Here is a 20,565-nt window from a genome sequence, read left to right as displayed (position 1 = left end):
CAATGTGGGACTCGATTCCAGAACTCCAGGACCATGCCCTGGGCCAAAGGCAGACGCCCAACTGCTGAGCCACCCAGGCATCCCCAGGACACATTAAATTTTAAATACATTCAGTAGTAATTACATATATAAACTCTTATAAATATCCTTTGAAAATATCAAAAAGGCATTTGGCTAGCAGCTAAAAATAAACTCATTTTGTTAGAAGAATACAAATCAAAATTTTAGTAAGTGATAAATATACTTACCCATAGGTTACCCCAGCAATGCTACACTTCTTGAAGTTCATGATATTGCATGTAAGCGTTCCAGTTTTATCAGAAAATAGGTATTTTACCTACATCAAAGAATGGAAGAAACATCCATCAAAAGTTAAAAAGAAAAAAAAATGTAGTTAAGATGCAGAGACCAAAAGACAGTCTTTCCTTCTATATTTTTCAAAATTTCTATTAATTTTAAAAGGCAAATTTCTTTAAAGTAAAATAAATTTTATAATTATATATGTTACAATTTTATGTTATTATAAAATTAATATATTTTAATGCTTAGACCACTTAAAAATCTTTTCCACTAACCAAGCCTAGAATCGAATTGTGTGGAAATGTGCAAAGGAGGCTCCAGAAACAGCCCTGGAGCCATGTCGACCTATAAGCATAAGCACTAAGTTTTGCCGCAAAGTAGCTCAAAGACACAGATCAGTCTCCAAGCTATTCCCACCATCTCATACCTCACTCTTAGTGTTCAATATATCAAGACAACAAACTCAGGCTTTGGCAACTCTTAAAATATTTTTTTATCACTCCACTCCTAGTTGGATTAAGAAAGCATATCCTAAAACAACACAGAGCAAACAAAGCTCCCCCATCACGATAACAATTAAGATTACATGAAGACAACATAGGACTGCTATAGATTATATATAACTTTCTGAAACTCAAAGGTTTACAAATTTAATACACAAAGCTCTCAATATACAAAGATGAAAAGACAAAATTTCTAGAGGTCAACAATCTAAGCATTTTGACATAATTAGGTGAATGCAAAAGAAACGAAATCTAAATGCTTATGTGCTGTGTGAATTAAGTTCTCTCCAGTGGATCATGTGACGGGGAAGAAGGAGAAGAGTTCAAGATCACAAGAGGGTAGGTTCCAAATACTAAGGCATCATACGGACTCTAGAAAAGTCACCTCATCCTTCTTGGCTCCAATTTCCTCATCTAGGAAATAAAGAGTTTTGCCAGAAGATACAGAACATCATTTTATGTGTAACATCCTGGAAAAATATGTCCAGTTTCTTCACAGTTTTCTAAAGAGAGGCCATGATTGCTGCTGGATGTACTCCACAAATCACAAATGGAAGCTATGCTTTACTGTTTTATGGAAGAGGGATTAATACTGTGAATTATTTATTCTGTACTTTTTTTTAATGAGACAATATAGGCAAATATACTATGAAGTATTTCAAAGCAATCAAAGGGCTGTCAGGTAAAGGAAAATTATTAATGTTCCTAAAGAAGTCAAATAATACATAGAAATAAAAAGTATGGGTCATTAACGCTCCAACTATAAATAAGTTTTTATATGAATTTTACACGAAGTAAGTCTAGGGGTACAAAAAAATTCAATAGATTCAGCTTTCCAATAAACAATGTCTTTCTGCCCCTTTTTAGAAAAAATTAAAAGGTTGTATCAAATGTTTAAAAATGCAAAATTTTCAATACAGAATTATCCAGACTTGCTCTCATTCTCCTATTGAATTTTAACTTATCCTTAAGTTCCAATTCAAAACTTTTGGAGCAAGCAAAGTTTTCCCATATTCCCAATTAGGATGAATTATTATCCTTGGTAGAACTGGAGCACTTTTTGTTTTGTTTTGTTTTGTTTTTTGAACTGGAGCACTTTTAATCCTTCAATTACTGGAATCTAGTTGAATGGGTCCTGAGAATAGTATACTGAGCACTATGCTAGACTGACCAAGGCAGCCAAAGACCTTATCCCAGGCACAATCACACCCTCAAAATGGGCTCAAAAGGCTCCAGGAGAAAACAGACACCACATCACTATCACATCTCTCATTTTACAGTATGCATATTTGGGGAGACTGGTACGGGGACCTAGAAGAAAGATAAATTTACTCTACCCGAAAAACTGAAAAAGGGTTCAAAGAGGAGCCAAATTTAGTCTGACATATATAGCACCCACCCCTGTAGGGCTGTTGGGAGGTTTAAATAAGATGTATAAAATGAAATTATCATCTCTAATTGCAGTGCATTCAAAAGGATAGTCCTTACAGTAATTTCAATAGAAGATGAAGATATAATGCAAAACAACTCATTAAAGGACACATGGGTTCCAAGGGTGATGACAAAAAAGAAACTTGTTCCCTGGGATTTTCCAGAAACAAAATCTAAAACATGTGAGAAATTTAGTAGATTTATGTCCTTCAAATTAGCTCCTCCATGTTTTGTAAAATTACCTAATACCTACAGATCTGAACCACTGTTTTCCCTATCATTTACTCCTGATAAACAATTTTAATGTCTAAAATAATATTGTACTTTATTTTTCGTATTTTTTTTGCAGGCACCTTTTAGATAATAAAAAACATCAATGCCTCAAAAAGCAGGTCAAAGCCAACTAACATTTCTATTTCACAAAACTTTCAAATGCTATATATATATAGCTCTTTAGACATCAAAACTACATAAAGAACTATTTTTCCAAAATGTTTCGTGGTTCTAGCACTGGGCTCTCCTGATGCTAGAGTCACCCACCACTGCCACAGGTCCCAAAAAGGCTCTCACCTGCCCAAGCTCTTCATTAAGGTTTGAGGTCCTGGCCATTGCGGGAGTGTCATTTCCTAGATAATACATGTCTGTGTCCTGAGAGAGAGAAGGGGTGAGGAAGCTTCAGAAAATATATACAATTAATCCTTCATTTAGACTAACACAGAAAAGAAGCTACAACAGATAACTTAATATTAATGCTCATTTTTAATTTGGGGGTGGTAGTACAGTGGCTATTAGTATAGAGAAATGCCATAATAGAAGAAAACATGTAATTTACATACAGAAGATTTGGTTTCTAGATGATTATTGCATGACCTACACTAACCCATATTTCTGAGCTCAATATCTCCCTCATAGGATTGTTGTGAGGATCAAATAAAAATGCACATGAAAGTGCCCAGTCTACCAATATTGGCTGCTGAGGTCCAGTGCTTAATGGCCAGGGCAGTTTTCTTAAAATTCCACCTCCACTCTTGCAACCAAATCCAAATCTATGGTCCTCATAACCTTTGATATATAATGCACACTGCAACAGACAACACCTATGAGACCTCTTGTGCAGCACTAATCAGACTGTAAAAGCAGAAGAAGCATTTGCAGCCATTTTATCCCCACTCAACAGAAGGCATGCATCTGCTAAGCACTCTGCCTCCATCATCTCACTTAATCCTCATAAGAACCCCATGAATAAACAGGCACCAATATCCTCTTGTCTCACTGACCAGGAAGCTGAGGTGACAGGTAACTAGTCATTGCCATCACCAGCTCAATGATAGCTTTGCCAGAGATCCCTTGCCAGTTCTCTGGCTAGTTCAAGTCCTAGACCCAATCATAAATTATCCATATTCCTCCTTTTCTGGGGGCTCAGCTGTAGGACTGATGCTCTGAGAGAATATGAGAAAACATAGTTGGCATTGTTCCGGCAGCTCAGCTTTGAAGCTCTGCTGAGATACTCACCCAGTTTATAAAAAGAGCTTGAGTGTATTTCACAACCTCAAGAGTCACCAACAGACTAATGGGAATAAGATTGTTGTATAGGATGATGAATGTCAACAAGTTATATCCGAAATTATCCGAGGTTGTGTCTGTGGACAAAAACCAGAGTAACTGTATAGCTTCAGTTTGTCTCATTCGGTTTCCTTTTACTTTATTATTGGGAACTTTTTCTAAAAGATGTTCACAGAAAAAGTCTACTGGCTTACATAGAAATTTTAGAGATTTGAGTTGCTTATGTAGAAATTTAGAGATTTGAATTAAACCAGCTATTGACTATTTACTATGTGGAATGACCTGTGAATACAATGACTTATTAATACAATCTCTCCTAATAAAGAGTTGGCTTCAAACAGGAGGTTGTAGGGGAGGGGAGTAAGCAGGAGCAAGCCTGCCCCTCAATGACCATGCAGCAGCATACATCTACTGAGGAGAAGTTCATAGGGCATTGCTGAAACCAGGACAGGAGGGTTTTTTTAACGGGCAAGCATGGTCACCAAAGGCCAGCCAGAAGAACAGAGGCTTTAGTCTAGTTTTGGCAGAAAAAAGCTAACTAAAAAAAAAAATGCATAAAAAGAATACAGGCATTTTAAATGGCTGTGAGGAATATCTACAACCTCACTAAGGTCAGAGTCTATCTGGGATACTCCCAAAAGTCTCAATGGTAGCAGGAGAGGGAGGCAGGAAGACTGAAGCCTATTTATTGAAGATAACAGAAGAAAATCTTAATAAAGAGGATCCCTAAGGATGGATCAAGACCCCTAGGGGGCAGAATCCAAAACAGAAGTGAGTCAGCTTAGACAGGAACAGGAACCAGGAGAGGGAAAAGAGGTACAAGATCTATATCGAAAGAGAAAAGTTATTTTCCTGATGATCATGACACACTAGTTGAAGGAAAAAGTAGTAGGATCTTGGCAGGAGGAGGGGGGGAATGCAGAAGACTAAAGGTTTGACTGGTATTAACGATGCCTCTTGAGGGAAACTGGTATTTCAAGATAGTAAAAGGCAAGGATTGGAAATTAGTAATTTCAAACCACAGTTGAGTTTTTCAAACCACAGTTGAGTTTTTCCCCCAGGAAATTAGTCAAATGGTGGTTGTTTGACAGCCTGAGAGTTCTGGAGGGTAGTTGTGATGGCAAGATAAGAGGCTGAGAAAGTAAAATAGGCAAAAACTAGTCAGTAGTTTTATTTTCCTACCATCCTTTCATTTACTTTTCATCTACTAAGGCTTCCTGCTGATTGCTTCTTTTCTTTCTGACATGCTACTTTGCTATCTTGTTCTTTTGAATTAAGTGGTTGCTAAAGAGGATCTCTAAGTACCACAGTTAACAAATGTCCCTGAGGTATAATCTGCTTAGGAACAAGTATCTGCCAATTAGAATTATGTATTAAGAAATTTAAAATTTCAGGTTTGAATACAGGCCCAAAATAGCTTTGTGCCATCATACAGGTGATCAATAAGCAAAGCATATTCAGGAAAGACCCTATGTATAAAAGTTCATTCAGCTAAACAAGAACAATCAAGTAGAGATGAGTGAGGACAGAATATGATAGAAATTGAAGTCAAAGCTCCAACAGTGACAATGAGAACGTGAAGTCTGATGGCTTTATAACAGAACAACTCCAACTTTTCCATGAGAAAACAAAGCAGACAGCATGATGGGTGGGACAAAAAGACCATTCTTTCATCATGAATCATGCAGTTCATACTGGAGTTTGAAATTGCCTAATGTCAAAACGATGAAACTATATATGTACACAAAGTATTAGTCTGCATATCTGAAGCTAGACATATAACATGGTCCAAATCCAAATTTTAAGGACCAAAACCAAAGGTTTTGATCCAACCTATGAGTCCCAGACATATTTGTAAAGTAGCAACAATAGTTCTCCCAGGCAATTAAAAGTGTTTGATTTTTCTGCATGAAATAAATAGTAAAGAGAAAAACTGTTTTGATCGGTTTAACCAAAATATACTTAAATAGTAACAAAAACCTCAAAGATTCCAAAGTTTTAAAATTCAGATTTATTTCTCAAAATATTTTGTCATTAAATAGTATTTATTTTCTGGAATTGCTGTGTAAGGAGATTGGCAAATCTCTCCAAAAAAGGAAGAAATAAAGCTGAACAAAATTATCAAAAACTAGCAGTTAAGGTGCTTGAGAATTGATCACAGTGTGTACAAAAAAATTCAAAAGCATGTATTCAAAAAAATCTACTTAATGTAAGTGGAAACCTTTGGCATTTATGTCAGAAGCTATTTTTCTCTCCTTTCCCCTTGAGCCATGATGCTTAAGTTCTGTTCTGGATGGGTGGTTGTGACTGGCAGCTCGCATCCCCCACCCCATCAACCCCTGCTCCATATTGCAGAAATTCTATCCCAAGGTGAGGCAGGCTGCTGCTCCAGAGTAAGGCAGGTTGTTAGGACAGGAACAGCCTGAGGAAGATGACATTATTTGGAACATAGCATGAAAAAAAGACATGCCAGGGGCACTGTCAAAAATAATAGAGATCTCAGTGGCTAATAATCAGAGAAGACAAATATCTTACAAAATCAGTAGGAGCAAACAAAAGAGGAGACTAGCCAGAAATTAAACAGGGATATCCATGGAAAGAAATGGCCAAAGAAACCTTGGTAAGATCACACCGAAGCCTGGTAGTCCCAAAGGTCATGTCCATGCACAAGGCTGTAGCTGCTTAGGAGAGACCAGACAGGGTACTTATGAACTACTACTCCCTGACTGAATGTGAGCAGACTTTAAATTCCCCAAAAGCTGAAGGCATTACACAAGCCATGCATAGAGCAAACAACCTCTGACCAATCACTGGCTAACCTCTAAGCTACGCTTACCCCTAGGAATCCAGACTTAAAAAATAAAATCAAGAAGAATGCTAATGAGGACAGGGTTTCTTTCTACAGTGCTGAAAATGTTCTAAAGTATGTAAGGGGTAAAGGTTGCACAAATCTGTGAAAATACTAAAACCCACTCGATACTTTAAACTATACATTTTAAAGGCATTAAAAAGTCAAAACATGGAAATAAAACTGAGCAGTAACAGCAGAGGCTATACACCGCAGGAGAAAATAGACTTCATAGAATTTTTCCAGGCAAGTCACTAAACAGATAAACAAAAACAGCAACAAGCCCGAGGAAGAGGAAACAGAATCCAGAATTGCCAGAACATATTATCCAAAGCGCCCAGTTTTCAAGAACAAAAAACAAAAAACAAAAAAAAAAGGAAAAACTATGAAACATACAAAGACCCAGGAAAAAACAAGCAATAGAAAATGCCCTTGAGGGGGACCCAAATGATGGACCAGAGACTTCAAAGAAGCTATTATAAATACATTTAAAGAACTAAAAGAGGGGATCCCTGGGTGGCTCAGGGGTTTAGTGCCTGCCTTTGGTCCAGGGCACGATCCTGGAGTCCCAGGATCGAGTCCCGCATTGGGCTCCCGGCATGGAGCCTGCTTCTCCCTCCTCCTGTGTCTTTGCCTCTCTCTCTCTCTCTCTCTCTCTCTCTCTCTCGTAAATAAATAAATAAATTCTTTTAAAAAAGAACTAAAAGGAACTCTTTATGGAATTAAAAGAAATTATGATGACAATGATGGATCAGAGAACACTGATAAAGAGATGAAAGAAAGAGCCTAGCAGAAATTCTGAAATTGAAAAGAAAAAAAAATCACTAGTGGAACTGAAGAGTAGATGTGAGCTAGCAGGAGAGAGAAACAGACAAACCTCAATATAGATCAAAAGAGATTACTCAATCTCAAGAACAGGAAAAAGAAAAAAAAACAGAATAAGGAAAAATTAACACAAACTAAGGTCACATCACGTGGACCAAAGTGTACATAATGGAATTACCAGAAAGAGAAGAGAGTTTGAAAATGTGGCAGGAACAATAAATAATTCCCAAATTTGGTGAAAAATACTAATGTACATATCCAAAAAGCTCAACTAAACTCTAAACAAACTCAAAATTACTGAAAACTGAGGACAAGTTTGAAAGCAGCAATAGAAAAATGACTTACATACAAGGGTAAAAACTTAGTAAGATTAACAGCTGACTTCTCATCAGTAAAATGGAGGCCAGAAGGCAGTAGGATAGTATATGCAAAGTACCAAAAGGAAAAGAACATCAACCAAGAATTCTACAATTCTTGAGAACACTGTCTTAGCAAAACTGTGCTTCAAAAAAAAAAAAAGGAGAAACTAATACATCCCAAGATAAAAATAGAGGATTTGTTGCTATCTGATCTGCCTTACAAGAAATACTAATGGAAATTTTGCAGGAAAAGGAAATGACACTAGATGGGAATTAAATCCACAAAGGATATCAGTAAAGGTAATAACACAATCACTTATAAAAGACAATTACATATTTTTATCCTTTCCTTTGAATTTAAAAAATATGGCAAAAATTAATATAAAAGTACATCACTGGACTTTATACAGACGTAATATATATGACAGCAATGACAGCACAAACAAATGAGAGGACAAAGCTACATGAAGCAAAGAAATGACACAAGCTGGTATCTTAAATTTACAGAAAGAAATGAAAAATACTAGAAATGATAAGTATGTTCATTTAAAATAACTCTGTAAGGATATTTTTTCTTTTTGCTTAAATAGACATTATAAAATATAAGGCAATAATTATAACACTTATACTGGGGTAGAAACATATATGTAATAGATATGACAATAACATAAAGCAAGGGAAGAAATGAATCTATACTGGAGTAAATTTTCTGTATTTTACTGTAATTAAGTTAGTATTCATCTGAAGCAAATGTCGATAAATTAAGACATTTATTGCAACCCCAAGAGCAACTACGAAGAAAATAATTTTAAAAATTGTTAAAAATACAATCATCTGAATATAAAACAACTCCATATGTCCATCTTCATTTCATCCCACAACTCCTAATCTTTCAGGAGGCTGGCCTTCTATACAGTAGCCAAAAGAATGAAGGATGGCATGGCCACCACACATAAACCATACTTTTCCAAAAGTGGTCCTACTTTTATCCTACTTCAGCAGTCACTCCATCCTCACACTTACCCATCTTCTTGATATACCAGTTCTTTCCACCTTGAGATCCATTCCAGTACAGGGCCCCCACTGAGCTCACCAAGGCCATGACCAAGAGGATGCCAAACAACACCAGGATCTGCACATTAGTCACTTTCTCAACATTCGATCTTTTGAGAGGTGCCTTTGTGGAATTCTGTACAATAGCATTGAAAGTGAATAAGAGTCATAGAACAGGCTTGAGTTAAAGAGCTGAGAGAAAAGGAGGTAAGTTAACCAAATTCAACAAATAAAAAGTGAAAGAATGTACTTTTGCCAAATAACCAATGAAATTAAAACATGCACCATACTCCTGAATGAACAGCTAGTTTTGAATAAAAAACACATCTGTACTTATTTACATTTTAGTTTAAAATTAGCTACTTTTGCAATCATAGAAAACAAGTTCTAAATTACTTAAAATCAATTTAAAAGAAATCAGAATGTTATTAATTCAAGAGACACTAGAAACTTAAAGATTCTGTACCATAAAAATCTAGACTGAATCTTCAAAGTAATATAATTCTATAATTAATATACAAAGAACTATTTTTGCAGTATAGTTTCCTCTTAAAATTGAGAAAAAAGACATACACAAACACATACACATAAAAAATGCAAAATAGGTGTTGACATCAATAGGTATCAAAATAAATGAATGGACAAAGTTCATTTGGAAAAATGTGTGTGAACAGGAAACAAGCAGGAAAGCTCTAGTGGTTGTCAGGAATATGAGTGCATTCTTGAATTATAAACAGAATGTTGACAGGAAAGTAAAACAAAAATGGAAGATAGCCTAACCATCTATAAAAATACATGCTGATTTCTCATGGCAGATGGGGAGACAATCCCGGCTGGAAGAGAATCCAGTATTGGCAAGTGAAATCAGAAAGATTCATTAAAGCCAGATTCAAGGACCTCTGCACATAGGTGGGAAATCTGAAACTATATCCTCTCAGTGTTGGAAAAGTCAATGGAACTAGTTTCACTAAACAGTTATGCACCTGAAGTCACTTTACTAAAATTTTTCTGATTGTCGTGGTGAGAAAAATAATGGTTCCCCAAATGATGGCCATGCCCTAATACCTGGATCCTGTAAATACATTATTTTACGTGATAAAAGGGGTTTTGCATATGTGATTAAATTAAGGATATGACTGGGGCACCTGGATGGCTCAGGTTGAGCATCTGACTCTTGGTTTTGGCTCAGGTCATGATCTCAGGGTCCTGGGATCAAGCCATGTGTCAGGCTCCACACTCAGCATGGAGTTTGTTTGTTCCTCTCCCTCTGTTCCTCCCTCCCCGTCACTTTTTCTCTCATTAAAAAAAAAAAGAAAAAGAAAGTTTAAATTAACAAAATTAAGGATGTGATTTAGGGAAATTATCTTGGATTATGCAAGTGGTTCCAATTTAACCCACATAGACTTTTAAAAACAGAAAATGAAGAGATTCTTTCCTGGCTACAGTCAGAGGGAAATGTGGTTACACAAGAATAGCCCAAGAAATGCAATATGCCAGCTTTGGCAATGGAAAAAGATGGTCATGTTCCAAAAAATTCAGGCAGGGTTCAAGAAGGCTGAAGAGGCAAGGAACAGATTCTCCTCTAGAACCTCCTAGAGTATCCTAGAAAGGAATGCTGCCCTATGGGCATCGTGATATGGATGAGACCCCTATCAGACTTCTGACCTACAGAACTGTAGCATGACAACTTCGTGCTATTTTAAGCTATCAATTTGTATAATTTGTTATGGCAGCAATAGGAAACTAACACAGTAACCCAGAAGATGGTAATAATCCACTCCTGGAGGTGAACAGAGCCTGGATTAGATCAGAAGCCAAGAACTGGATAGGGGAAGATGGACACAGGAGCTTCAGTCTGCAGGAATCACAAACTGGTCTCTCTACTACTAACACAGATTTGCATAAACAGGTGATTTAAAAGCTTGAAAGGCACTAACTAGCCATACAAATGGTGCCTTGGGCAAAATTTAAGTAAGCACACTTCACTGTTCTCAACCTGTCTGATCGTTAAAAGAGCTAGGATGAAAATGTCTCCAAAAATTAAGAATATGAATAAAGTCACAAGATGAAAATAAAATCAAATAAAAAGAGAGTGGAGATCCCTGGGGGGCTCAGAGGTTTAGTGCCTGCCTTCGGCCCAGGGCGTGATCCTGGAGTCCCGGGATCGAGTCCCACGTTGGGCTCCTTGCCTGGAGCCTGCTTCTCCCTCTGCCTGTGTCTCTGCCTCTCTCTCTCTCTCTCTCTCTCTCTCTCTCTCTCTGTGTGTGTGTGTGTGTGTGTCTCATGAGTGAATAAAATCTTTAAATAAAATAAATAAAATAAAATAAATAAAATAAAATAAAATAAATAAAATAATAAATAAAATAAGAGAGCAATTCATCCATAAGTTCCTTCGAGAAGCTCATACCACATCACTGAAACAGTTATCTGAATTCTATCCCCAAACCCACAAATACTACAACCGTGGCGTAGTTTTCTGCAGGGGCAGAGACATGTAAGAACCCGTTTAATGGCAGTTTTGAAATGTTTCAACATTTAAACAGAACAACAGCATCTTTCTTTATATTCACTTTTCTCCCTTTCACTTCAGTTCTTTGAATTATTTGTCCTTTACAGACTTTTTTAAAAAGTCCTTTAAACTTCTAAATGGAAATCTACTAGTGAAGGCTGATCCATCAATCAAATCCCATCTACAGGCTGATGGGGACAACATACTACCTCTGCTCTCACTGAAGAAACCAACAGACCAGTTCCAAGGGTGCCTATCCCAAGCTTTTAAAACACATGATCTTATCATTTTTAACACACATTCACTGTAGGCACAGGCAGAAAAAAAATTATAATAAGCATCATTTCTATGACTCCATTAGTTCACTGGCTTCTGATCTTTTCCAGTGGTTGAGTCCTGGCCAGTTAACAAGGTTAGGACTCCTCCAATGTAAGAGCCCAAAACTTTATCACATGCACTTTGTAGAAAGTCAACCTCTGCCTACTTACTCCCATTCCCTGAACATTTCAACTTGCAATGATGAGCAGGTAATGTTAAATTCAGACTAGCATTTTAAATTCTTCTATACAATTCTTAGAAAATATTGCTGCTTTTGAGTAATGGAGTTCTTAATAGAAATAAGCATCTTTCGAATAACACCTTTCATGAATATGTTAGTAATTATGTGAATCTATACACATGTTAAAACACATACAGTTATATAGCCAAAAAAAGTTTTGATTATTTTTATCACTATTAAAATTCATGTTTTGTTAATTTAACAAAATTTTAATAGTGATAAAAGTAATCAAAACTTGAATTAATTGGCTATATATAATTCCAGAATCATCCCTATTGTCATTTGTCATTTAGGTTTCTTAGAATGTTTTGCTCCCACAAACAGCCATTAAAGCAGTGCTTATAAGTGTATTTAATTAAAACTTTACTCATAGTTACAAAAAAAAAAAAGAAAAGCCAAAAATGTTAGAGTCTGAAAAGTTTATAACAGATCTGAATTCTATACACTTTTGCCCTCCTAAGAAAGTAGTCAGTAGAGTAACTAGTGAGAACGTGTACTCAAGAGTCAGACTGCCTAGGTTTGAATCCCGAATCACTCTTACTGGGTGGGTGTATAACTTCATTAACTTACTTAGACACCTGGTCTCATTGTCCTCATCTAAAAAGGAACACAATAATAGCATCTTCCTCACAGGGCCACTATGAAGAATAAATGAGTTAATATATGCAGATTACTTAGAACAAGGTATGTGGGCACTAAATATTTGCTATAATTAAGGTGATGATACTTTTTCCCCATTAAATCAACCAGTAGAAACAGTAATATTAAAAATATTTCCAAGTGTAACTACAGTGAACTTGAAATAAGGGAACTTTGAAGAGTAGAAGACAGGTAAGAGTTTACAGAACAAACAAAAAAAGTAGAAGAACCCTAAAGTAATGGTGCTTCCTCTCTGGTCGAGCAGAACAAGTACAGACAAAAAAAATATTATTTCACAAACAGGATAGCTTCCAGCTCTACATGTTCTATTATATTCCTCTTGAAAGCTCATTATTTTTACTTCGTGTTTCAGTTCTAAAGGCACAGCAAGTTTAGCACAGATGTTTCTGGGGCTTTCCGTCATTCTATATACTATTAATTCTATACATATAAGCCTTGCACAGGTTTATCACATACAGGTGCAAAGAGAAGTGCCTATCTCACTCACGAGATATAAACTTCCATGAGGTAATTTTGTGCATGCCTTGCTCACTGAAAAGATGATGGGATCATTTTTAGGTGTGGCTTAATTATCTCTTACACCTTAGCTAGAAAGCTGCACTTCCAGTGTCATCCTGAAAAAAACAACTGGTATACAAGGAACCTTGGAGAGTGGTTACATTTGTAATATGCAAAAAAACAAAAAATTGTAATATGCACAATCTCAAAACAGGTCTTGTGGCCCACTTAAATGTAAGCCAAGTCTTTGTCGGACACTTCATCATAAAAACTGAAGTGACATGTGAGTGGAGCTCCAACTATCAGACATAGCTGCTGGCACTGGCCTGGGAAGTCAGAGAATTCTTACTAGATGGAGAACACTAAACCATTCAAGATAAAGCCTCCACATACAAGCTTCTCAGAACCAACAAACTTTAAACTTTCCAATCAGCTCTGAACCAGTGAGGATCTAGCAGGAAGGACAGATGAGACACATTTCAGATATACTCAATCATCCTGATCCAACCAAGAGGGGCCTGAGCATTCACCAACTATTTGTTCTCTCAGATGCAATGGATCTCCACCCTGGTGCACAGACTCCCTCTGCAGCCATTCCAACACACCCTCCCATCCCAGGACCAAAAATTCTCCATGTCCTCATCCTCCTTCTGGAGCTTTTCATCCTGCTGAGGGCACTCTTTCCCTGAAGCCCCTTGAGCAGAAGATGCTCCAGTGAAGACTCACATGTCTTGGAATCTGAAGCTGGTAGTACTTCTGACACTTTATGCCTCTGATGCTGTGTTAAAACATTCACTCATGAAATTCATGCCATTTGGCTACACTGCCTTCTGACTCTTCCCTCAATAAAGCTACCAACCTCTCAGCCACAACCCTCACCCTCTGAAGAGGTGAGCAGTTAGCTTATGGTATCCATCTTGGCCTTGGCTCTGCCATTATCCATCTTCAAAATCTCAGCACTGAGCACAGATGCATTGTCTTCTCAGTCCTTTACTTCCCAGCATGAAATGGCCTCCTAGCATTAGCTCTACCATTAGCTTCTACTCCCATGGCTCACTCCCTGGTCTTTTCACCCCCAGAAACTCCAAGACAAGCACCTTACACACTGATCAACCTGTCGTGAGGCAACTCCAACAGTCTAAATGTCACAGGTCTCTGAAGCTTTCTAATGCCCACCATCTCCCACACTCCCCACCACCCACCACCCTGTCTATATCGCATTTCCCAGCTGGGGTAAACATAGGGTCTATCACCTCATCTAAAATAATGAACATTTAACTCTCTCTTCCTCCATCATCTTACCTCAAACAGTGTACCAACACAAGAACCTCCCTCTATAACACTCCATCTGAAATGGGTTTTGAGCATCTAGTCAACTAACAGCCCCAACCCTGGGTTGTTTGGCCCTTCTGTAAACATCTACAGCACTTTGTCATGACACATACTGCAGTAATCATTCTACATGGTAATTTCTTAGTCTGCGTGGCTCCCAGAAGTTGAGAGCTGAGCCTTTCACTACTGTATCCACACAGCCTACTTCAAGATTTGGTTCAACACAGTCAAACACATGCTTTGGAATTGATTAAAAAAAAAAAAAAAAGAGAGCAGACAAGCTCAAAAGCTGATTCTCATGAATAGCAACCATTCGCAAAATAAGATCCAAAAGATACCAAAGAAATATAAGAAATGACACATTGGGACACTGATTTATACAGAATTTCAAAAGTTGTCTGGCAAAATATATCATAATACAAATGAGGGCTGCTATAAATTCACAAATCATTTAAAAATCATTAACAGGGAGAAAGAGCAAAATCATTTTAACTTAATTTTTTGTGTGTATGAAGAATAAACATTAGTTCAAAAATAACTGATTTTAAATTTCCGATGATTCAATTAAAAGAACAATGTACTATAAAATCCTAACCTGTGGGGTGAGGAAGAGAAGCAGAGAAATAAAGAAGTTAGAATGAATCCCCACTTAAGTCCAGAGGATAAGCTAGAACTGATTGTCCCCCTAAATCTGGAAAATTAAGACCATTGATATTTCAAGCAAGAGGTAACAAACATCTGATACAATAATGGAAATCCAGGAAAAACTACCCCAGCATCAGAATTTAGGTTCACAGACAAACTTGAACTCCCTAAATGCAGTATCTGTATTTGCACACTCTACTCCATAAAAATGGAAAGAAAAAAAATAAAGACTGAAATCAGCATTGTTTTCAGCATAGAAATGTTTTACCTGCATGAGTTTGGTGTCGTGTCCAGTATAAACAACTATGCCAAAGACCCACTGAGTATTTCTAAGCTGTGTACCTCTTAATAAGATCTGGTCAGGCCCAAGGGGAACAGGGCTAAAAATAAGAAACAACATTTATATTTAATGATAGTTTGATAAATGAGCATGAGCTTTCCCCCTTAAACATAAACCCACAATTAACCAATTAATTCGAACATTTCTTTTAGTCAAATTTGAACTGTTTCACTGAGACACAGGAGCAATAAAGGTTACCACTGCCTTCATCTACCAAAAAAAAAAAAAAAAAAGACCCACAAAAATATTTTATCCTATCAATTCATCACTACAAGAAAAAAATATATGTATATATTATTATCATATATTGTTTTCTTAGAAAATGTTAGAGGGATTTGTATTCTTTTATAACCCAGTTATAGAACTCCACACCCAAAAAAGAAATTGCTAAAATAACCAGAAGCTTATTCATTTAGAAAACTCAGTTTAGTTTTTAGACTATAAAGCTAGAATATCAAATTTGTCAAGGATGACTTAATGGTTAAATAAAGGGCTGAGTGATAATTTAGAAATTCAAAATGGCTCTACATGCTAAGTGAAAACCAAGAAAGCAGTCACAACTGCCATAGTTATTTTGGGTTGATCCCCACAGTCAGGTCCTTCCCTTTGAGTCTGTTCAAAATATAAAGGTGGGAAGAATCGGTAAGGAGCATACAGATTAAAGACAGGCAGAAGGAAGAAACTGCACCCCAACATAATGACAAAAATGACTCTCCAACAATCAAACAAATGCCAAGAGGACGAAGACAACAGAATAGAGACCACAGGGCAGTGAATATTCCAAAGGAAGAGAAATTGCTGTTCCTTCCACTCAATAAAAACAGATGCTCTTAGAAGAATGCTAGCCAAAGGAAAAAAATATATATTTCTCTAATAAACAGATTAGCTCTTATAGACCTGACATGCTTCTCTTCTGCTTTTCTAGAAAGTTTTATGCAGCCCAAACCACCTCTCCTTCCTGGTAGGTAAATACACACAGAAAAACAGTCAGTGCCAATAATCTCATTACAGACCCAGGCTGTTTTTATTGACAAAAATCAGTCTTTTCCTTAAATTTAAGGGAAATAAGGTTTATAATGATGGAAATTGTGCTTCAGGAAAAGCTCAGTCTCTCATATCTAAGCTAAACCAAGAAATTTCACGGTTTTAAAATATTATGAAATCAAAAAAACAAACTGATATTTTACCTAGGTTCCAGTAATTCCTGGTCCCATCTAAGAACTTAGTTAACTAACTAACTAAATAAATAAATAAATACATAAATCGAAGAGAAACTAAAGTGTTACCTTTTCCCATCAACATGCAGGTTTCCAGTGAAGTCATAGAGGTGGCGGTTGGGTCCCTCACATTCTATAGTTCCAGATAACTTCATCAATACTTCCCTTGTTTGCATGTCAGCAGTGTGACTTAAACCCTAAAACATTAAACCAAAAGAGGAAACTGAATACAATCTTCCAGGGTTAGACAACATTCAGCATCCCCATTGCTAATCCAAAGGAAATAATGTATCATCTAAAACAGGAGTAACTGGGAAAGCTAACAAATCAAGCTCCCAGACCCTCAATATAGACTTCCAGGCAGCCTTTGCCACAGCACCTAATGCAAAAGTTTACAAAGAATTTAATGAAGTGCAAAGATTTTCCCACTATGTTGGGAACATCCATGTTCAAGGAACCACATACTCAAGCACCTTACACAGAGCACTCTATTAGCTCTACTTTAATACAAACGCAAAAACATTCATAAAAACAGAATAAAGCATTCTTTTAATATAGTATTTATTCGTACCAGTATTATTTCTAATACTTAGCAATTCTTTAAACAAACAAACAAAATCTACCTAAATCAAGTATCTAAGGTAGAAAAGAAAGACAGGTGGACAGAACTATCAAATTCAACTTTATATAACAGAAAATTTAAATGCCAAATGCTTAAAATTCATATTATAGTAAAGAACATTTTTCATTCTAGAATTAAAATATATAGTAAGAACAGCTTTAAGGCTGTACTTCTATATAGAAATTTTGTGTCTAATACATTACTCTCTAGAATTAAAGTCTCAGTTACAACAACAATGTAAAGTAAGGTGTCCAGAGCTTGTCTAGAGCATCTCTCCATATAGCTGATGCCTTTTCACCACATGGCTCAACCTAGATGATGGGATCTCTTTCCCCCTGTACTAACAGACACAGATCTAAGACATAAATTAAGGCAAGATACCCTTTGTAATCCATACATGAGTGAAGCTCACTTTTTCTAACTCTGCTGTCCCTCTCAAGGGGTTCCCTTCATACTAAAGGCACATGCTTCCCATGGGTTCCATTACGGTTAAGGCATAACTCTAACAGACCATTTTTCTCTAGAAAAAGACTAACTAGTACAGCAGACCAAATTCACAGTTTGGACCTCCATAACAACACAAGTCATAAAAGATTACTTTACCTGACGTATTTTAAGGTTCGTCTCCCCATCTAGATTAGCTGTTTCAACATAACACATTGCCTGAGGTTCACTATGGAGAGAGAAATTTAAAAAGTCAAAATTTAGTAATGTCTTCTCCACAAATTCATAGCTCACAAAGTCTCTACCATGGAAATTGTATCTGCTGACTGGCCTTCAACAACCTTTGTAGTAAGTGACCAGAAAGACACTCGTCTCTGAGGTTCAACACCAACACAAAGTTGTTTGCCCCATGATCCACCTTTATGGCCCCCATATAATGGCTACTTGAATTTAGGTAGCAGAAATAACTGAAAAAGAATGAGAAGAGGACTGGTGGGTTAAGGGAAACACAGTATGTGCCAACTCAGACCCCACTACTGTGTTTGAGTGACCCTTAGAATCTGAGACTTGGCCTGCTCCTGACCAAAAGAGCTACCCTAGACACAGCTGGTACAAACACATCCTTTGAAAAACATTACAGCCAGAGTTCAGGAATGAAGACACAGGTTTGGCAGGCTTTGTCTTCCTGGCACCTTCTACTATGTCAACAGGTAACTTTTTAATCAAAACGCCTAATTTAAGGACAGAACACTCGAAGAATAACAATAAGCATGGCAGGGGTGCCTGGGTGGCTCAGTTGGTTAAGTGTCTGCCTTCGGCTCAGGTCATGATCTCAGGGTCCTGGGATAGAGCCTTGTTGTCAGGCTCTCTGCTCAGCGAGGAGTCTGCTTCTCTCTCTCCCTCTGCCACTTCCCCTGCTCATGCTTTCTTTCTCTCTCAAATAAATAAACAAAATCTTTTTTTTTAAAGAAAAGCAATAATAATGGCAGATACTGTATATTGCTACCTCCAATCATCGAGGTTAGATGCAGAGTTAGTGGTTAAGAGAATGGAGTCTGCAACCCACTGGCTAAGTTAAAAATCCCCTACTGCTACCTTCATAGGCTGTATGGACTTGGAAGTTGTTTAATCTCTATTTTCTCATGCATAAAGTAGGGATGGCAAGGGTTTGGAGGAAGATTAGATGGGATGATGTACTCAGCGGAGTGCTTAGCACAATGTACAGACTCAAACACTAATAAGCATCCTGAAAACACCCTATCCACTCAAGCAAACTCATATTAGAACTAGGTTTTCTGAGGGTTACAGTGAAAACTCATACACCAAACTGTCAAGTGATCCACATTTCACTATTTCTGTTGTTACCAATCAATAGGGATAAATATGAGTCCTGCTGTATGTATATGGTGCTTTTCCTTCTGGGATCCTATTTTTAAACCTTTTATGTCGAGCAGAAAATTCATGCTAAGGCATAAAAAAATGTAAAATCAAATCCAATGAAAAAAACACTGTCTGCATTCAAAGAAAATGCCAACAGTATGAGTATCTAGGATTCCCAGCAGCATATAAACACAGAAGTTTTAGTCTTAGCATAAAATTTAATTTTGAACTCATAAAAAGAAGTTTATTCATGTCCTAATTGTAGCATACCCTCTTTGATATATACTTTTATATATCAAGCCAAGGAAAAGTCAAGGACTGCACGGTCCATTATTCATGTCACTTAGTGATTGGTGATACCTTTCCAGCACAAAATTACCTGGAGAACATAGCAATAGCCCTTGGGCATAAAGGGGGACACAGAGTGGACGAATGAAGGGAGAACACCAACTGCAGGTCATGTCTAGCCTGCAAACATGGCCCGGATCTCTGAGCAGTTAGTAAAGGAGTCCCTGGCTCCATGGGAAGTCTCCTAGCTGGACCCACCAGGAGACTGGTTCTCAAGCCTCAGAAAAGCTGCATGCAATCTCGTGTTACTGATGGACTCACTCCACTGCTCTGGAGCATCACATGAATGAAGAATAGCCTAGAAGCCTTATGAGACTAAAATAAATCAATAAATCTAAGTGTTCTACCAAAGCACAAGGGAATGAATGGGAGAAAGAAAGGTGGGAACAAAAAGGCAAATGACAAGTAACAGAAGAACCCTCCAGAGAGAGAAAACTGGTGCCTGGGGATTGGAAAGAAAAGAGATGGTTGTGATTCCTGTAGTCACCATCTAATGCTTAACTGTTCTTCACATTTATTTCAAACACTGTGCCCACTCGCACACCTGACCTGGAGGAAAGCAGGGCCATGTCTGCTGGGAGGTACTGCCCATTGATGACCTTCACAATGTCTCCCACGGCCACCTAGAAAACCAGGGACAAGAACAGAGGAGCATGAAAAACAAGAATGCACAGTGATTAAGGGGGCTAAATATTTGAAGAAAAAATTTCTATATAATTATGTCATGAAGCTTAAGACAGAAGCCCAAAATATTTTCCTTGACAAGAACAGAAGGAAAATATTTCAGTACAAATAGTAACACTGCCTTTCCGCTATGACACTGAATGAAAAAGAAAAGAAAAGAAAACAAAACAAAACAAAACAAAACAAACCAAAAAAACAGAAAAGGAGAGCAAGAAAAGAGGAGAATCAGAACAACTATTAAGGTTTCATTTTGTTACAGTTATTCCACCCACTTGCAAATTCCACTCTGGAACTCTGGAACAATCCTACAGCTGTCCACAGTAGGGGAGAGTGGTTAAGTGCACAGCTCCAGAGCCAGCTTGAATGCTGGGCTCAAGTACCCCGGCTGGACTCTTTGCTAGTCCTGTGTAACCCAGAGCAAGTTATGTAAACTCTGTGTGTATCA

General features: G+C 37.3%; 1 protein-coding gene across 1 annotated transcript in view; it reads right to left on the bottom strand.

Annotated features, from left to right (window-relative positions):
• LOC121496476 (phospholipid-transporting ATPase IB-like) overlaps positions 1-20,565 on the bottom strand; it is a 593,036-nt gene that overhangs the window by 418,568 nt on the left and 153,903 nt on the right. Inside the window, exons 7-14 of the mRNA XM_041764812.1 lie at positions 19,986-20,059; positions 17,868-17,937; positions 16,712-16,839; positions 15,354-15,465; positions 8,853-9,018; positions 3,747-3,874; positions 2,805-2,882; positions 249-337 (exon numbers count right to left, since the gene is read on the bottom strand). Coding sequence (XP_041620746.1) covers positions 249-337; positions 2,805-2,882; positions 3,747-3,874; positions 8,853-9,018; positions 15,354-15,465; positions 16,712-16,839; positions 17,868-17,937; positions 19,986-20,059 — 845 coding nt within the window. The remainder of the gene's footprint in view (positions 1-248; positions 338-2,804; positions 2,883-3,746; positions 3,875-8,852; positions 9,019-15,353; positions 15,466-16,711; positions 16,840-17,867; positions 17,938-19,985; positions 20,060-20,565) is intronic.

Source organism: Vulpes lagopus, chromosome 8, assembly GCF_018345385.1.
Source record: "Vulpes lagopus strain Blue_001 chromosome 8, ASM1834538v1, whole genome shotgun sequence".
Lineage (NCBI taxonomy): Eukaryota > Metazoa > Chordata > Mammalia > Carnivora > Canidae > Vulpes > Vulpes lagopus.
The sequence above is the reverse complement of the archived record's forward strand: the minus strand, read 5'-3'. Positions and strand labels throughout refer to the sequence as shown.